The 16,836-nt window shown below is 31.6% G+C and overlaps 2 protein-coding genes across 4 annotated transcripts in view; both read left to right on the top strand.

Annotated features, from left to right (window-relative positions):
• LOC127561895 (tubulin polyglutamylase complex subunit 2-like) overlaps nt 1-16,836 on the top strand; it is an 877,998-nt gene that overhangs the window by 361,433 nt on the left and 499,729 nt on the right. The window lies entirely within an intron of this gene.
• The window catches only part of UBE2R2 (ubiquitin conjugating enzyme E2 R2), a 106,952-nt gene that overhangs the window by 73,070 nt on the left and 17,046 nt on the right, over nt 1-16,836 (top strand). The window contains exons 2-3 of the mRNA XM_051997282.1: nt 568-654; nt 15,927-16,024. Of these exons, the coding sequence (XP_051853242.1) occupies nt 568-654; nt 15,927-16,024 (185 nt within the window). The remainder of the gene's footprint in view (nt 1-567; nt 655-15,926; nt 16,025-16,836) is intronic.

Genomic DNA, 16,836 nt, shown 5'->3' with positions numbered 1-16,836 from the left:
TAATGCTATATTTTTTGACTACATTAATATGTGCTTCTGAAGTGACTTTGTTTTTAGGTACTTTTTATACAATTTATCATAGTATTCATATTAAAAGATAGCCACAGATTTTGTGTAATAGACTAATGTTACTGTGTACCTTTACAAAGTAATATCATATCTAATTTCTTTTAATCACTACAAAAATCCTGAAGGGTAAACTGTGTAGTAGGAATTAATGTTTTGGTTTTATAGGTAGAACTCAAGGCTTAAAGAGGTTAAATTGTCTGAAGCTAAGCTAAGAAATGGTAGATTCAGGTTTTCTTACATTCCTAAAGTTTGTTTAAAAAGAATAATAATTGGCATGGATGATTTTAGTAAGCATCTGGAAATACTTAAAAAGGATTTGAAGTAGAAGTTCTTCTCGTGGCATTTGGAGCAAGTCTAAATTGGAACTTTTAACTTTAATAAATTGAAATCTTGTACATGATCAATAAGAGCAAACTGTCTAAGCTAAAGTGGGATTAATTTAAGGAAATAAATGCCCAGGGTCTTATAATTTATTTGCATTTTTTTGGTCTTTTTTAGGCTCATATTAAATTTCCTATTGACTATCCATATTCACCACCTACCTTCAGATTCCTGACCAAAATGTGGCACCCTAACATTTATGAGGTAAGTGACTGCTACCACAAGTTTCTCTTTTCCTGTTGTATTTTCCTATTGCATTTTTATCTCAGGGTGACTTTAGGTTGTGATGGTTTTTTTTGATGATCTTTATAGGAGCTATTATATGAATAAATCAATACATTTTTAATAAAAAAAAACAGAAATGAGATATTTTCAAAGTCCATTGAGTGTTAAGAATTTACCTTTGTAAATTTTGTCTTTTAGCATGTATTTTTCTTTTAAGTATAAACTCTTATGTATAAGCAATTAGGATGTTATTTAGAATGCCATATAGGTTCATTTTTGTACCTATCCTCTGACCTCACAGTGAAGCAGGGGTGAATTTGTGACTGTCACCTGAGATTTAGCTTTTTTGGGGGAAAATTTGCTAGCTCATGTGGGTCTAGTCTCTCATAAGGAATTGTTGGTAAGCAATTGAGAGCCTCTTTTGTAATAAATCCAAGATAGGGTTCTTTGGAACTGTTTGTTATAAAAGAAAAATAATGTCCTTTTTCTAAGGGTGAATATATAGGAAACACTAGAAAAACTTTTTTTGTTGCCAACATTTACCATTGTCTTAATATTTTAGAGAGAGATATTGTCATACAATATGTCCTTGGCTAAATCGACAACTCAGTTGCAATGGCATTTATTTGAGTCACAGAAAAATTTTCTAATTTTTTATCAATGTAAGTTGTCATCAAATGAAATGTGTTTCCTTAGGAAATAAAACTTCCCCATTGGAGTTTACAAACTAAAGTTTGAACAGTGATTTGTCACAAATATTGTAAGAAAATGTTCTGGTTCAAGTACATGTTGAACTAGATAGTTCTGAGGTCTCTATTATGCCAAGATTCTATGAATTTACCTCCAAAGTTTTTTCAAAGATTCTATGAATCTGTCTCCAAAATGTAATTCTACATTTTAGTCTATTTGAAAAGCACTTTTATTAGATGTACTTTGTACTATTCCTGTCCAATTTTTTAATTGATAAATTTTGTTTTGTTACATTATATCTTTTGACTGTTCAAACAAGGTATTATCACAATATGCATTCTCCAAAAACAATTGAGCAAAATTACCAAATTGAACAATTGCAATAATAAAATATAATTTTTAACTTATTTGGTACGGACATTATCTAATGAATTTGTCCTTAGTTTTGTTGCCTTTGTTTACAGAATTACAGTTAATTATGTATATTTTTTTTGGATCCAGCTTTGATTTAAAATTTTTTCTTTATTAATGTTTAAAAATTTAACTTTTTAAAGTAACAAAGATCTACTTCCTTCCTCTCTTAGTCTCTATTCCTATTAAAAAAAGATCTCTTGTGATAAATATCTATAGTTAAGCAAAAAAAAAAAATTCCCACATTACCATTTTGTCAGGTGATCTCATCATTTCATCTTGTCCTGCTTTCTTTATACTTTACTATTTTTTAATTGTTGCTTTTATTTTTTATTTTTAAAATTGTTGTCATTTCCTAATATTTTTTAATCCCACAGAACTCAATCTTATAACAAAGTAGTACAAAAAGCAAAACAAAAGGACACACTAATTGTGTCTAACTTTTATATTTGTTTGTACACTGTTCTTGAGTTCAAACCTCTCTTTACTTGCTGAGATGGATTTGATTTTTCTGGCACTGGGGTTTATAATTATTCATAGAGGAAGTTTCTTAGTGGTCGTCAATTTTAAATCTTTTTTTTTTTTTTTTAAAGCTTTATTTTCAAACTATGCATGGATAATTTTTCAACATTAACCCTTGCAAAATCTTGTGTTCCAATTTTTCCCCTCTTCCCCCACCTTCTCCCCTAGATGACAAATAATCCAATATATGTTAAACATGGAAAAATATATTAAATCCAATATATGCATACATATTTATACAGTTATCTTGCTGCACAAGAAAAACCAAATCGAAAAGGAGAAAAGAGAGAAAGAAAATAAAATGCAAGCAAACAACAACAAAAAGAGTGAAAATGCTATTTTGTGATCCACAGTTCTCACAGTCCTTTCTCTGGGTGTAGTTAGCTCTCTTCATCACAAGATCATTGGAACTGTCCTGAATCATGTCATTGTTGAAAAGAACTACTTCCTATCAGAATTGATCATCGTATTATCTTGTTGCCATTAAAATCCTATTATTAATATCATATGAAGAGACTCGAGACGTGGAAAAGTTAAATGAATTGACCAAGGTCAGGGCTGGAATTTGAACTCATGTCTTTAAACTCTAAATCCAATGCTTTTCTTTACGTAAGCAAACTTTTTAATGAATTATTAGAGGAAATTTAAATATGATTTATGAAACAGTATTTTTCCTGGTTTTTGAGGCAGTGTTGTTTATAATCAGTCTTCTGGCATCATCCTCCATAATATTTTTGCAGATGAATTTCTGCTTTTTCTGTCCTCTTGGCCTCTTGCCCTTTGGCAAGAAGATTAAAATGTTTATTGATTGTTTTGATTTCTGGATCCTTTTTGACCTTTAATCATATCTAAGAAAGCTGATTTATGTTTCTTTATTTTATCTCTTTTTCATTAATCCAGAGTTAATTAAAAATAAATTATTATTAATATTTTCTGTTTCTTACTTTACTTTAGTATCCCATATATCCTTCCTCTTTCCAGAGTTCCATCCTATATGACAAGCAGTATTTATTTTTAAAGGAGAAAAAAAGTCAACATAACTGACTGAAATATTGAAAAAATTTGAAAATGTACATTGGTAACACTTGTAGATTTCCCACTTCCATGAAAAGATAGACTGGGAGTGTCTTCCCATATTTCTTCATTCAAGTCTTATTTGATCTGTATAATTTTATTGTATTTACTTTTGGGTTTTTTTGTTGTATCATTTATCATTCTATTTACATTGTTAATTACTCTGTATTATTTCTTTGACTCTGCTTGCTTCATTCTGTATCACTTTATATAGTTCTTCCATGTTTCTTTGTATATCTCTTCCTTATTATTCCCAATTTGATGGACATCTACTTTGTTTCCATTTCTTAGTTTCCATTCACATAAAGTGCTACTATAGTATTTTGGAGTATGTGGAGATTTTTTTCTTATGATATAAATCTAATATAAGTCACTGTTTTAAAGGGTAAGGATGTTTTAGTCACTTTATATAATTCTTTTTTTTTTTTGTTTTGTTTATATAATTCTTGATTGCTTTTCAAAAAAGTTGTGCCATTTCTCAGTTGCAAGTTGTGCCATTTCTCAGTTCCATCTTCAGTGAATAGTGTGCCTATCTTTTCTGTAATCCCTCTAACATTGGTGCTTTTTTTCTTTTTGCCAATTTACAGGGTGTGAGATAAAATCTCAGAATTGCTTTGATTTGTATTTCCCTTATGAGTAGTGATTTAGATCATCTCTGTGTCCCTGTTTCTTTCAATACTTTGCAAAGATTTTTTTCAGTTTAAACACTCTTTTCTAATACTTATGTTTCAAGCTATAAGATGTTTTATATTTTCCTTAAATCTTTTGTAATCATATCAATTTCTTGTTTAGTTAAGCATACATTTCTTTCATGATTTGTTAAATTTTTTTGTAATATGATCTTTAATAATAATATTTTAAGGTCATGTTTTCATTTACAATATATTGTGAAATATTTTATAAGGATTAGGGTTTTCCTGGCAGTAGAAAATTTTTTTCTCTGGATAATTTGTTTTCTACTTTTTTTTGTTGATAGATTATTTAAATAATTTCAGTCAGAGCTGTTATAATCGGTGCCTTTTCATCGCTATACATCTAATTTGGTGTTGATTCTGACTTTTTCTTAATTCTGAAATCACTCCCATATTATTGTCATTTCTTTTGTTTGTTTGTAAATTAAAAATTTTTTCCCTAATCACATGCAAAAACAATTTTTAACAGTCATTAAAAATTTTTTTTTGAGTTCCACATCTCTGCTTCCATTCCCTGCCCCTGCATTGAAAAGGAAAGCAATTTGATGTAGCTCATATATATGTAATCATAAAAAACATATTTCCACATTAGTCATGTTATGAAAGAAAACAGAGACAACAAAATTGAAGGGAAAATAAAGAAAAATTATGCTTTGAACTGCACTCAGACTCCCATCAGTTCTTTCTCTGGAGATTGATAGCTTTTTTTTTCATCATAAATCTGTCAGAATTGTCTTGGATTATTGTATTGTTGAGAATACCTAAATCATTCACAGTTGATCATCATATAATATTGCTGTTAATATATGCAACATTCCTCTGATTCTGTTCATTTCACTTTGCATCAGTTCACACAAGTCTTAAGTTTTTTGAAAACATATTGCCTGTCATTTTTTCTAGCATAATTGTATTTCATCACTATCATATACAGTAACATATTTAGTTATTCCTCCATTGATGGGCATACCCCCAATTTTTAGTTTTTTGCCTTCCCTAAAAGAACAGCTATAAATATTCTGTATATATTGGTCCTTTTCCTTTTTTTTTTTTTTTATCTCTTTGTAATATAGACCTAAAAGTGGTATTATAGGGTGAAACGAAATACAAGGCTTTATAGCCTTTTGGGCATAGTTCCAAATTGTTCTCCAGAATGGTTGAATCAGTTCATAATTCCACCAATAGTGCATTAGTGTCTTAGTTTTCCTACATCCTTTCCAACATTTGTCATTTTCCTTTTCTGTTATATTAGCCAATTTGAAAAGTGTAGAGAAATTGCTCAGAGTTGTTTTTGGGCAAGTGGAAACTGGTGACTTTATGTGACATCAAGAAACAATTAAAACAAAACCAAAAGAATGAAAAAAGTAGAAGAAAATATGAAAACATTGATTTTTCTCTAGGTAGTAGTGATTTAGAACATTTTTTTCTTGGGAGTATAGATAGCTTTGATTACCTCATTTGAAACTGCCTGTTCATATCCTTTTACCATTTATCAATTGAGAAATGGCTCTTATTTCCAAAATTTTGATTCAGTTCTCTATATATTTGAGAAATGAGGTTTTTATCGGAGAAACTTTCTGTAAAATTTTTTTTCACAGATGTGGTTACTATATATTTCCCTCCATCCTTTTTTTCTCCATGTTTCCTACTTTGTCTTTTTTTTCACCATTCTCAAAGGTGTTTTGCTTCTGACTTTTACTTCCTTCAATTTGCCCTTCCTTCTTTCAGCATTCCCCCACCCTCTTTCTCTTACCTTATTTAATAACTCCTTTCCTATATGAGTTATGATATGGTAAGATAAATTTTTATGCCAACTGAGTGTGTTTATTATTTTCTCTTTGAGCCATTTCTGATGAGAGTAATATTCATGTACTCTCTCCTCACTTCCTTCATCTTTATTTCCACTGTAAAAGCTCTTTTTTACTTCTTTTATTTCAGGTAATTTACCCTATTAATAACTTTCCCTTTCTCCTCTCATTGGATTCCTCTTTCTCACCCCTTTTATTTTATCTTTTGAAGATAATCATCCCATCATATTCAACTTATAGCTGTCCTAATAATGAGAGAATTTTTAAAAGTTACAAATCTAATCTTCCCATATAGGAATATAAGCAGTTTCACTTTATTGAATCCCTTATAATTTCTCTTTCCTCTTTACCTTTTTATGCTTTTCTTGAGTCTTGTATTTAAAAGTCACATTTTCTATTCGGCTCTAGTCTTTTCGTCAGAAATGCTTGAAAGTCCTTTATTTTTATTGAATGTCAGTGACTGCCCACCACCTCACGGATTATGCTTAGTTTTGCTGTATAGGTGATTCTTGATTGCAATTCTAACTCTTTTGCCCTCTAGAATATTATTTGCCAAGGTCCCTATAAATGTAGAAACTGCTAAATCTTGTATTAGCCTGACTACGACTTCCCAATATTTGAATTGTTTTGTTTTATTTTGTTTTTTTGATTATTTGCAATATTTTCCCCTTGACCTGAGTCTTCTGAAATTTAGCTGTAATATTCCTGAGAATTTTCATTTTTGGATGTCTTTCAGGAATTGACTGCTGGAATCTTTCAGTTTCTCTTTGACCCTTTGGTTTTATAACATCAGGGATGTTTTTTCTTGATAATTTTCTGAAAATGATATATTTAGACTCCTTTTTTGATCGATGGCTTTCAGGTAATCCAGTAAATATTAAATTATCTCCTGGTTCTCTTTTTCCAGGTGAGTTGTTTTTCTAGTGAAATATTTCACATTTTCTTCTTTTATTTTTTTCATTCTTTTTGTTTTATTGTTTCTTGATGTTTCATAAAGTCATTAACTTCCATTTGCCCAATATTAACTTTTAAAGAATTATTTTCTTCATTTAACTTTTGTACCTCCATTTTCATTTGTTTGCCCAGTTCTAAATTTTTTTTTGTATCACTTTTTCTTTCTTTTTTTTTTTTAATAACTTTTTATTGATAGAATGCATGCCAGGGTAATTTTTTACAGCATTATCCCTTGCATTCACTTCTGTTCCGATTTTTCCCCTCCTTCCCTCCACCCCTTCCCCCAGATAGCAAGCAGTCCTTTACATGTTGAGTGGGTTGCAGTATATCCTAGATACAATATATGTGTGCAGAACCGAACCGTTTTCTTGTTGCACAGGGAGAATTGAATTCAGAAGGTATAAATAACCCGGGAAGAAAAACAAAAATGCAAGCAGTTTATATTCATTTCCCAGTGTTCTTTCTCTGGGTGTAGCTGCTTCTGTCCATCTTTGATCAATTAAGGCTCTCTTTATCGAAGAGATCCACTTCCATCAGAATACATCCTCAAACAGTATCATTGTTGAGGTATATAATGATCTCCTGCCAGTTCTAATTTTTAAGGACTTTTCTTCAGTAAATTTTTTGAGCCTCTTTTACTGTTTGATCAGTTCTGCTTTTTAAAGAGTCTCTTCAGTGAATTTCTGTATATCTTTTTCTATTTGGCCTATTCTATTTTTCCCCCAAGTATTTTTTTGTGCCTCCTTTACCAAGCTGTTGACTATTTTTTCATGATTTTACTATTCTTCTTTCAGTGTTATTTCCTTTTACATTATAGCGGTCATTATATAAATTGTTCTTCTGCTTCTCTTTTATTTGGCATCAATTGATATCTGTCTTTCCATACTTCTCTGTATTCATATATATAATTTCTTATTATATTCTGTTATTTTAATGCATAGCTTCTTTAACCATTTCCTAATTGGAGGTACATGACGACTTTTCTTCTAGTTCATTACTACTATAAGAATGTTGATGTAAGTAAAAAAATTATTATATATATATGTCTATCATCTTTCCCTTTATTTCTACCTTTCTTGGACTGTAATGCCTCTTTGTGATGTCTCTGAGTTAAATGATTTGTTAAATTTAGTAACTTTTCTGGTACAATTTCAAGTTGTTTTCTAGAATATTTCCATCACAACTCCATCAGTAGTGTGTTAATATGTCACAAATGCTGTAGCATTTTCCACTTTAATATTTGTCATCTTTTCCAGTCTCTGACGAGTTTGAAATAAAATCTCATAATTGTTCAATTTATATTTCTCTTTTCAGTTGTATTTTGGACAGTTGTCTGTGTGCCTTTCCACTGGTTCTTCCCCAGGCCTCGAATGCTCTGAGCCTTTCACCTTATACGACTCTTGGTTTTTCCCCCAAGACTTGACTCAAATCCCATCTTTTGCAGGTGGTCGTTCCTATTCTCCCTTAGCTGTTCTTTTTTTTAACTCCCTTTTATTAACTTAGTATAGAGTTTATATTTACCTAGTTGTCTCCCCCCATTAGAACGTGTTTTGGAGCAACTATTTTTGCCTTTCTTTGTATCCCTAATACTTAGCACATAGTTTATAAATACTGACTTACTCATTATTGTTTGCATTTATTCTTTTGAAAACTTTATTCATTTCTTTTGCTTATTATTGGAAATATTAATTTTTCATATTTGTGTCAGTTCCCTACACATCTGTTAAATCAAGTCTTTATCAGACATTTTTCCCAAGTTAATTTCGTTTCTATTTCTCTGATGTTCATGCAAAATTTTCTGACTTTTGTGATAACTTGTGTAAGTTATCTATTTCATTTTTTATGATCACTTCTGTCATCCATCATTTATTAAGTTAATTGTCATCCATCATTTGTTAAGTTAATTGTCTTCCTGACTGTAGTTGTTGCATAAGGTACCTGCCTCAGTTCTTTTATCATTTTTATGATAGTGGCCTTTTTATTGCCTGTCTCTAAAAGTTTAGTGTGCTATTTAGCGTACTTAATTTCTTTTGGACACTTAATTTCTACAAACAACTTTAATGTTTTCCTATCTCTCTCTCTTTTTTTTTTAAATAGCTTTTTATTTACAAGTTATATGCATGGGTAATTTTAAAGCAATTGCCAAACCTTTTGTTCAAGTTTTTCCCCTCCTTCTCCCTACCCTCTCCCCTAGATGGCAGGATGACCAATACATGTTAAATATATTAGAATATAAATTAAATACAAAATAAGTATACAAGTCCAAACCATCATTTTGCTTTACAAAAAGAATCGGACTCCAAAATATTGTATAGTTGGTCTGTGAAGGAAATCAAAAATGCAGGCGGGCAAAAATATAGGATTGGGAATTTGATGTAATGGTTCTTAGTCATCTCCTAGTGTTCTTTCACTGGGTGTAGCTGGTTCAGTTCATTACTGTTCCAGTAGAACTGATTTGGTTCATCTTATTGCTGAAGATGATCAGGTCCATCAGAATTGATCATCATATAGTACTGTTGTTGAAGTATATAATTATCTCCTGATCCTGTTCATTTCACTTAGCATCAGTTCGTGTAAGTCTCTCCAGGCCGTTCTGAAATCATCCTGTTGATCATTTCTTACCAAACAATAATATTCCATAACATTCATATACCACAATTTATTCAGCCATTCTCCAATTGATGGACATCTACTCAGTTTCTAGTTTCTGGCCACTACAAAGAGGGTTGTCACAAACATTCTTGCACATACAGGTCCCTTTTCCTTCTTTAAGATCTCTTTGGGATGTAAGCCCTAGTACTAACACTGCTGGATCAGAGGATATGAACAGTTTGAGAACTTTTTAAGCATAGTTCTAAATTGCTCTCCAGAGTGGTTGGATATATTCACAATTCCACCAACAATGTACTAGTGTCCCTGTTTTCCTATATCCCCTGCAACATTCCCCATTATTTTTCCCTGTCAATCTAGCCAGTCTGACAGGTGTGTAGTGGTATCTCAGAGTTGCCTTAATTTGCATTTCTCTGATTAATAATAACTTGGAGCATCTTTTCATATATAAATATAGTTTCAATTTCTTCATCTGAGAATTGTCTGTTCATATCCTTTGATCATTTATCAATTTTTCCTATCTCTTTTCAAACAGGGTGTCCTTTTTCTGTTTCTTGGGTTTATGGAACTCTTCCAGAAACCTCATATTTCTCATCTGTAAAATGAGCATTTTGATGAATTCTTAGGTACCCTTTACATTTAAATCCTATGATTCTGTGATAAACATTTTTATTTTATCTTGGGCAGACATACTTTGATGAAAATAATATTTTCAATATTATTTGAATTTTATATTATTATCTGAATTTTATGAATAAATCCAACAGATAATATAATTTAGTGTTGGATCTTAGTGATTACTTTACCTAGCCTCTTCATTTTTCACATGCAGCCCAAATACATTAAGTATTTTTATATATTTTTAAATTCAAGTATTTCTACTTTTTTCTTTTTTTAAAAAAGTAAACTTTTTTTTTCCCTCTGAGGCAATTGGGGTTAAATGACTTGCCCACAGTCATACAGCTAAGAAGTGTTAAGTGTCTGAGGTCAAATTTGAACTCAGGGCCTCCTAACTAACTTCAGGGCTGGTGCTCTTATCCACTGCGTCACCTAATTGCCCCATAACATTCATTTTTAAAATAAGATTTTGAGTTCCAAATTTCTCTCCCACCCTCTTCCCAAAGGTAGCAAGCAATCTGATAGTGTTATTATGTGTAGTCATGTTAAACATATTCCCACATTAGTCATATTGTAAAAGAATAGCATAAACAGGAAAAAAAAAAGGAAAAATAACAAAGTGAAAATAACATGCTTCAATCTGCATTCAGATTCCCATCATTTCTTTCTCTGGATTTGGATAGCATTTTCCACAATGAGTCTTTTGGAATTTTCTTGGATCATTGTATTCTTGAGAGGAAGGCTGAAGTCTGTCGTGTTTGATCATTGCACAGGGTTATTATTACTGTACAATGTTCTCCCTGGTTGTTCTTGCTTTGCCCTTTATCATATTTGTATCATGTAAATCTTTCCAGGTTTCTCTGAAATATGCCTGCTTGTTTCTTGAAGATCTTATATATTAATATAGTATTCCTTTATATTCACATAGCATAACTTGTTCAACCATTCTGTTATTGATGGGTGTTCCCTCAGTTTCCAATTCTTTGCCACATAAAAAGAGCTGCCATAAATTTTTTTTGTACATATAGGTCTTTTTTGCTTTTTATCCCTTTGGGATACAGAGCTAGTAGTAGTATTGCTAGATCAAAAGATTTGCACAATTTGATTGTTCTTTGGGCATAGTTCCAAGTTGTTCTTCACAATGTTTGGATCAGTTCACAATTCCACTAACAATGCATCAGTGTCCCAGTTTTCCCACATCATCTTCAACATTTGTAATTTTCCTTTTCTGTCATGTTAGCCAATCTGATAGGTTGTGAGATACTGCCTTGGAGTTGTTTTAATTTGCATTTCTCTTATAAGTAGTGCATTTTTTCACATGAGTATAGATGTAGATTCTTCCTCTGAAAACTGTTCATATCCATTGACCACTTATCATTTGGGAAATGACTTATAGTCTTATAAATTTGATTCAGTTCTCTATATATTTGAGAAATAAGGCCATCTTCAGATGTTTGTTTCTTGCTATAAAATTTGTTTCTCATTTTCCTGCTTTTCCTTCTAATTTTGATTCCATTTTTCTTTTTAGGTTTTTGGGATACCACTCTCTCATTGTTTTCTTCTTAACTTTTAGACCATTCCTTCTCAGTCTACTTTGTTGAATTCTTATCCAAATCATACCCTTTAACTATAGGTCTCCACAGAATTCGTTTAGGGCCCTCTTTTTTTTCTCCCTGAATACTACTATATGTGGTGATTTCATCTACTCACATGGATTTAATTACCATCTCTATGATGACTAATTCTCAAATTTACCTCTTCTACCCTTTCTTCTACCCTTTACATTTTATTCTCCTCCAGTTTTGCATCCCCAGCTACTTTTTAGACAAATCATACTGAATGTCCAAATCTGAACTCAATATCTTTAGAGGGCACCATTATCCTTGCAGGCTTCCAGGCTCACAACCTAGGTATCATCCTCTAATATTCATCATCTCTTACTTTCCAAACTAGTCTATTGTCAAGACCTGTTAAGTTCAACTTTGCAGCAGCTCTTGAGGTGTAGTACTTTCTTTCTTCTAACACTACCTCCACTCTAGTGGAGGCTCTCATCATCTCACAATCTCTGGACTGTTAACAATAGTCTATTGGTGAATCTTCTTGCCTCAGGTTTTCTCCTCTCTCCAATCCTTCTCCACTGAACCATCAAAGTAAATTTTTTTTAAGTACAGGTCTAACCATATCTCTCCTCCCCACCAAAAAACAAAACAAAACCCAACTCTAGTAGCAACTCATCATTTTCAGGATCAAATATAAAATTGTCCATTTGGTATGCAAACTTAATCTCGCCTCTTTCTCCCTTTCCAGTCTTTTTACATTTTATTCTCTGCCGTGTGCTCATGACACTGGCCTTCTTGCTATTCCATGAATAAGACACTCTATCTCGGCCCTGTGTTTTGTTTCTATTTTTGTTTTTTTGCTGCCTCACATTCCTAGAATACTCTCTTTCTTCATATCCATCTACTAGCTTCTGTGCTTTTCATAATGTGTATTTTGGTCCTTTTGAACCTAATTCAGTGTCATATTGACATCTACAGGAAGCCTTTCCTAGCCTCTCAGTGCTAGTGCTTCCCCCTTTTTAATTAATTCCTATTTATCCTCTATAAAACTTGTTTGTACATAGTTATAAATTTTACATTAAACTGTGAGCTGTGTATAGCAGGGGCCATCTTTTCCCTTTTTTAAATATGCTCAGCACTCAGCACAATGCCTGGCAAATAGTAGGTGTTTAATAAATGCTTTTATTGGCGACTTAAAGCAGAGTTTCCTAAATTTTTTGTGTCGTGAATATCATTGTCATTCTAGTAAAGCCAATAGATAATTCTTCTCACAATAATATTTTTAAATACATAAGATACCCAGAATTTATCAAGGAAGCTAGTTATTGAAATCTAATTGTCAAAATATATTTAAAAAAATCCAGGATCAAGGACTTTTGAAGGACCTTTGACTGAAAATAATAGCCAACTCTTCATCTAGGTATGTCAGTAAATTAATTTTTCCTCTAACATATATGCATTTTTCAAATAAAAAGGAAGCTATGATAAAAAGCAAACATTAACTTTGATTCTATTCTTAAATATTGTTTTAAAAAGCTTTTCATAATGTGTATTTCGGTCCTTTTGAACCTAATTCAGTGTCATATTGACAAATAATGCTTAAAAGAAGAGTTGGAGCTCTTGGCTTCTTAAACTAGATAAAACTCAGGTTTTCTTTGTGATTTACCAAGTGATAATCACAGTATTTACCTTTTCTTGATATTTTTAGTAATTGATCTGTCTAAACCAAGACATTTTTCAGAACTACAGAGTTCTCTCTCTACACTCTTTGATCTCTATTGAAATTCAATAGTTTCCTTAGGTTTAATTGTCAATACTATCCATACAATTCCTCGATCTATACCTAGCTCTGATCTCTTGCCTAAACTGCAGACTGCCTGTGGTGTAATCTGATTTTGATTATCTTTTAAATCAGAGGTGGTATTAAATAGGCTGCATGATTTGGGAAATATTCAACAAAATAAAAATACAATAAAGCATAGATAACATTACATCTTAAAATTATGTAATATTCAGCTTTAAGGGTCTTAAAGATTAGTGATTCTCCCTTCCCCTTGTTATTTGAGTTGGATACCATCGTTTGTAGGCTTTTCAGATTGATAATCCAAAATGTAATTTGTTCCCTTTCCTTTCATTCATAATCCCTATCCTTGAAATTTTATTTTTCTTGAGGATATCATATCACCTTCCTTCAATAACTCAAACATGACATTCTTGTTTGCTCATTTTCTCTTATTCCCCTATGGCCAGTAAATTGCCAAATCTTGTCACTTATATTTCAGGTAGCCCTCACATCTTCCCCCTTCTGCCTATTTATCAAGCCAGCATTCTAGTTCACATTCTCATTGTTTTTTGCCTGGACTATTTCATGCACTTCAATCCTAACCCACACAATAATCACCTAACGAATCAAACAACTCAACAGCTGTGACAACCTCAACCTCACCCGACATCATATACCAAATCACTTCTATCTTAGCACAATTGTTTGAAATTTTTTCCGCTTTTTTCTATATGTGTCTTCAAATCAATCAACCAGCATTTATTAATTACCTATGCTTTGCTAAGGACTATGCTAGGTGATGAGAGTAGACATACAAAGGTTGAAACTAAGACTCAATAAGGTCAAGGGATTTGCCCATGGCCAGAATTTTTATAAATGGCTAGGTATTTTTAAATTCAAATCCAATATTTTCATTATACTTGGATTTCAAACCACCTATGCCTACTTCTGGCCCTTAATCCCCAAATTTGTCACATCTCACTCTTCCTCAAAGATTTCTCTGCTCCTTGGACACCTTTCCTCTTTTCTTCATCTGTTGCATTCTTGTTATATAAACGTTTTGAGATAGCAAAAAATGGAGTGAACAGTTGTCTCTTTCCTAACTTCATTTTTTTCTTTTTAAATCGAGAATGTGATCTGAAAATTACTTGGGGCTTAAGAGTTTTTTGGTTTTATGTAATTACATCCATTCATTTGTAGTAATTTTGCACTTTAAATTTGTTTAAGGATATATCTATAGCAAGGGAGGAGAGCTTTTATTTAAAAATCAGACCTGTAAACAGTATACATTTTCAATATACATGTTTTGCATGATTATATATGGATGTTTATACACATTTATATACTGTGTATCTTATAGATTTCAAGCTAGAAGGGAACACAGAAATAAAGTAGTATAATTTGTAGATGAGGAAAGAATGAAGTGTAAGCATTAATTAGGTCTAGTTAGAAGGAACAGTATAGTGTTCTTGGACATTTCAGAGCTATATGTTAGAGATATATCTTTCATGGGTCAAAGAACATTTATTGCTCAGAACTCATTCTGTACACAGTGTGATCTCATATTTCTGTGTTCTTTTACTGAGAATTTTTATGCAGGGTGTTGAGAGAGGAGACAGAAAAAATATCAATGTGTATGTAAATCTGGGATATGGAAACACAGATGATTGCAGTGGCAGATGACTGGGGAGAATGGTAGAGATGCCTCTCCTACAAAGCATTCTTTTAAAAAGTCCAGGTATGGAAGCCTCTGATGTCTTCTAAGCTAAAGCTATGCTGGACTAGTCCAAGGATCCTGAGGACTGTCACTTCTTCATTTCTCTTCCTCAGTTGGTTTTCCAGTGGTAGTAGTTAGATTCCATCCCTTTTATTTTTATTTTTTTGGTGGGGTGAGAGTTTATAAGTATTGTACTTCTGGGTCACTATGACATTTTTATTATGAATGGGGTAAGAGGGCTTGTTCTCAATAGGAGAAAAAAATTTTTTTAATTATAAAAACTTTTTAATAATGATTACTTACTAACCAACATTAAGTCAAAATACTCAAGAAAATCATCAAGATTTTAAATCTTAGAACAAATTACCAATATTATTTTTCTTATTTGTACTATGTAGGTATAATAGATAGTATAGTTATGCCTGAATGGAGACTAGATGAGTTCTTAAGATTCTTTGCAACTCCTTGACTTTATGATATGTGTGTCTCTTGAATTTTAAATGCTTTTGAGAAAAATGGTGCTCTGTACATGATGGTGTTTTGTTTGATTTTGGGGGGAGGTTGCTCTTAGAAACAGAATTTGGACAAAATGAATATTATACATCAATAATTGGGGAAAATTGCTATGACTATCTTGACTTCAAAATATGCAAGTGAAATAAAAGCAGAATTATGTTATCCCTTTAATAAGGAGGGAAACAGTATGTAGGAAGAAAAAATAGCTGAATATGAGAATTAGTATGTGGTTTTTTTTTAATATGCTTCAAATTTCTTTTTTATTTGTATATATTGAATATCCTGGTTTTTGTCTTGTAGAATGGAGATGTGTGCATTTCTATTCTTCATCCTCCTGTAGATGACCCACAGAGTGGAGAACTGCCTTCTGAGAGGTGGAACCCTACTCAAAATGTCAGGTAATGAGCTATATGAACAAAAAAACCAACCTTTTTTTTTTTTTTTTCCCCATTTTGGGGAGGGAAAGGAGGAAGAGACTCCTTTTGGTAGAGGTTTTTCCAGTTTCCTTTGCCCCATAGGCATTTTGTGGGATATATGTGTATTATTCTGAAATATATAAATTGTTAGGTTCTCTTGTGTTTATTTTTTGGTTCGTAATCTTGTAGAGTTTGGTCACATTTTATAATATTTCTTCTGATGAGTTTTCAGGAAATTAATTAAAATGTAAATAAAATTATGTTCTACTTGGCTTTTATCATTTTAGCTAACTTATTCTATCTTCACTCAAATAATTAACAATATCAGTTAAATGTGGTATTTTTGTTTCAATGGTTTTTAAAAAGTAGCATTCTTTTTATTTTTGTGTCAATAAGCAACAAAAATACTTCTTCCCTTTTGAAACCATGTATATATGTATTTACACATACATATACTTATGTGCACAGATATCTACATATACAATATAGATATATGTGTATATAAATATATATGTATTTATGTGTGCATATATACTTTACCTAAAGTATAGGTAGGCCAAGGATATTGATAAAATACTTCTGCTTTTGTGAAAAGTCTTATGGGATCTTTTTTGACTGTAAGAAATTTAAACTTAAGGATAGTACTAGAACTGCTTTGTAGTGGTAGAAGGGACCTATGGAGTTAAATATTGTAGCATGTTAGTTTTAATATATGCTATATTATATATTCATTTAGGTCAGACTTGAGGAACAGGAACTATGTTGTATATTTTTGGGATATTATAGGTCCCATA

This window comes from Antechinus flavipes, chromosome 1 (genome assembly GCF_016432865.1).
Source record: "Antechinus flavipes isolate AdamAnt ecotype Samford, QLD, Australia chromosome 1, AdamAnt_v2, whole genome shotgun sequence".
Lineage (NCBI taxonomy): Eukaryota > Metazoa > Chordata > Mammalia > Dasyuromorphia > Dasyuridae > Antechinus > Antechinus flavipes.
The sequence above is the reverse complement of the archived record's forward strand: the minus strand, read 5'-3'. Positions and strand labels throughout refer to the sequence as shown.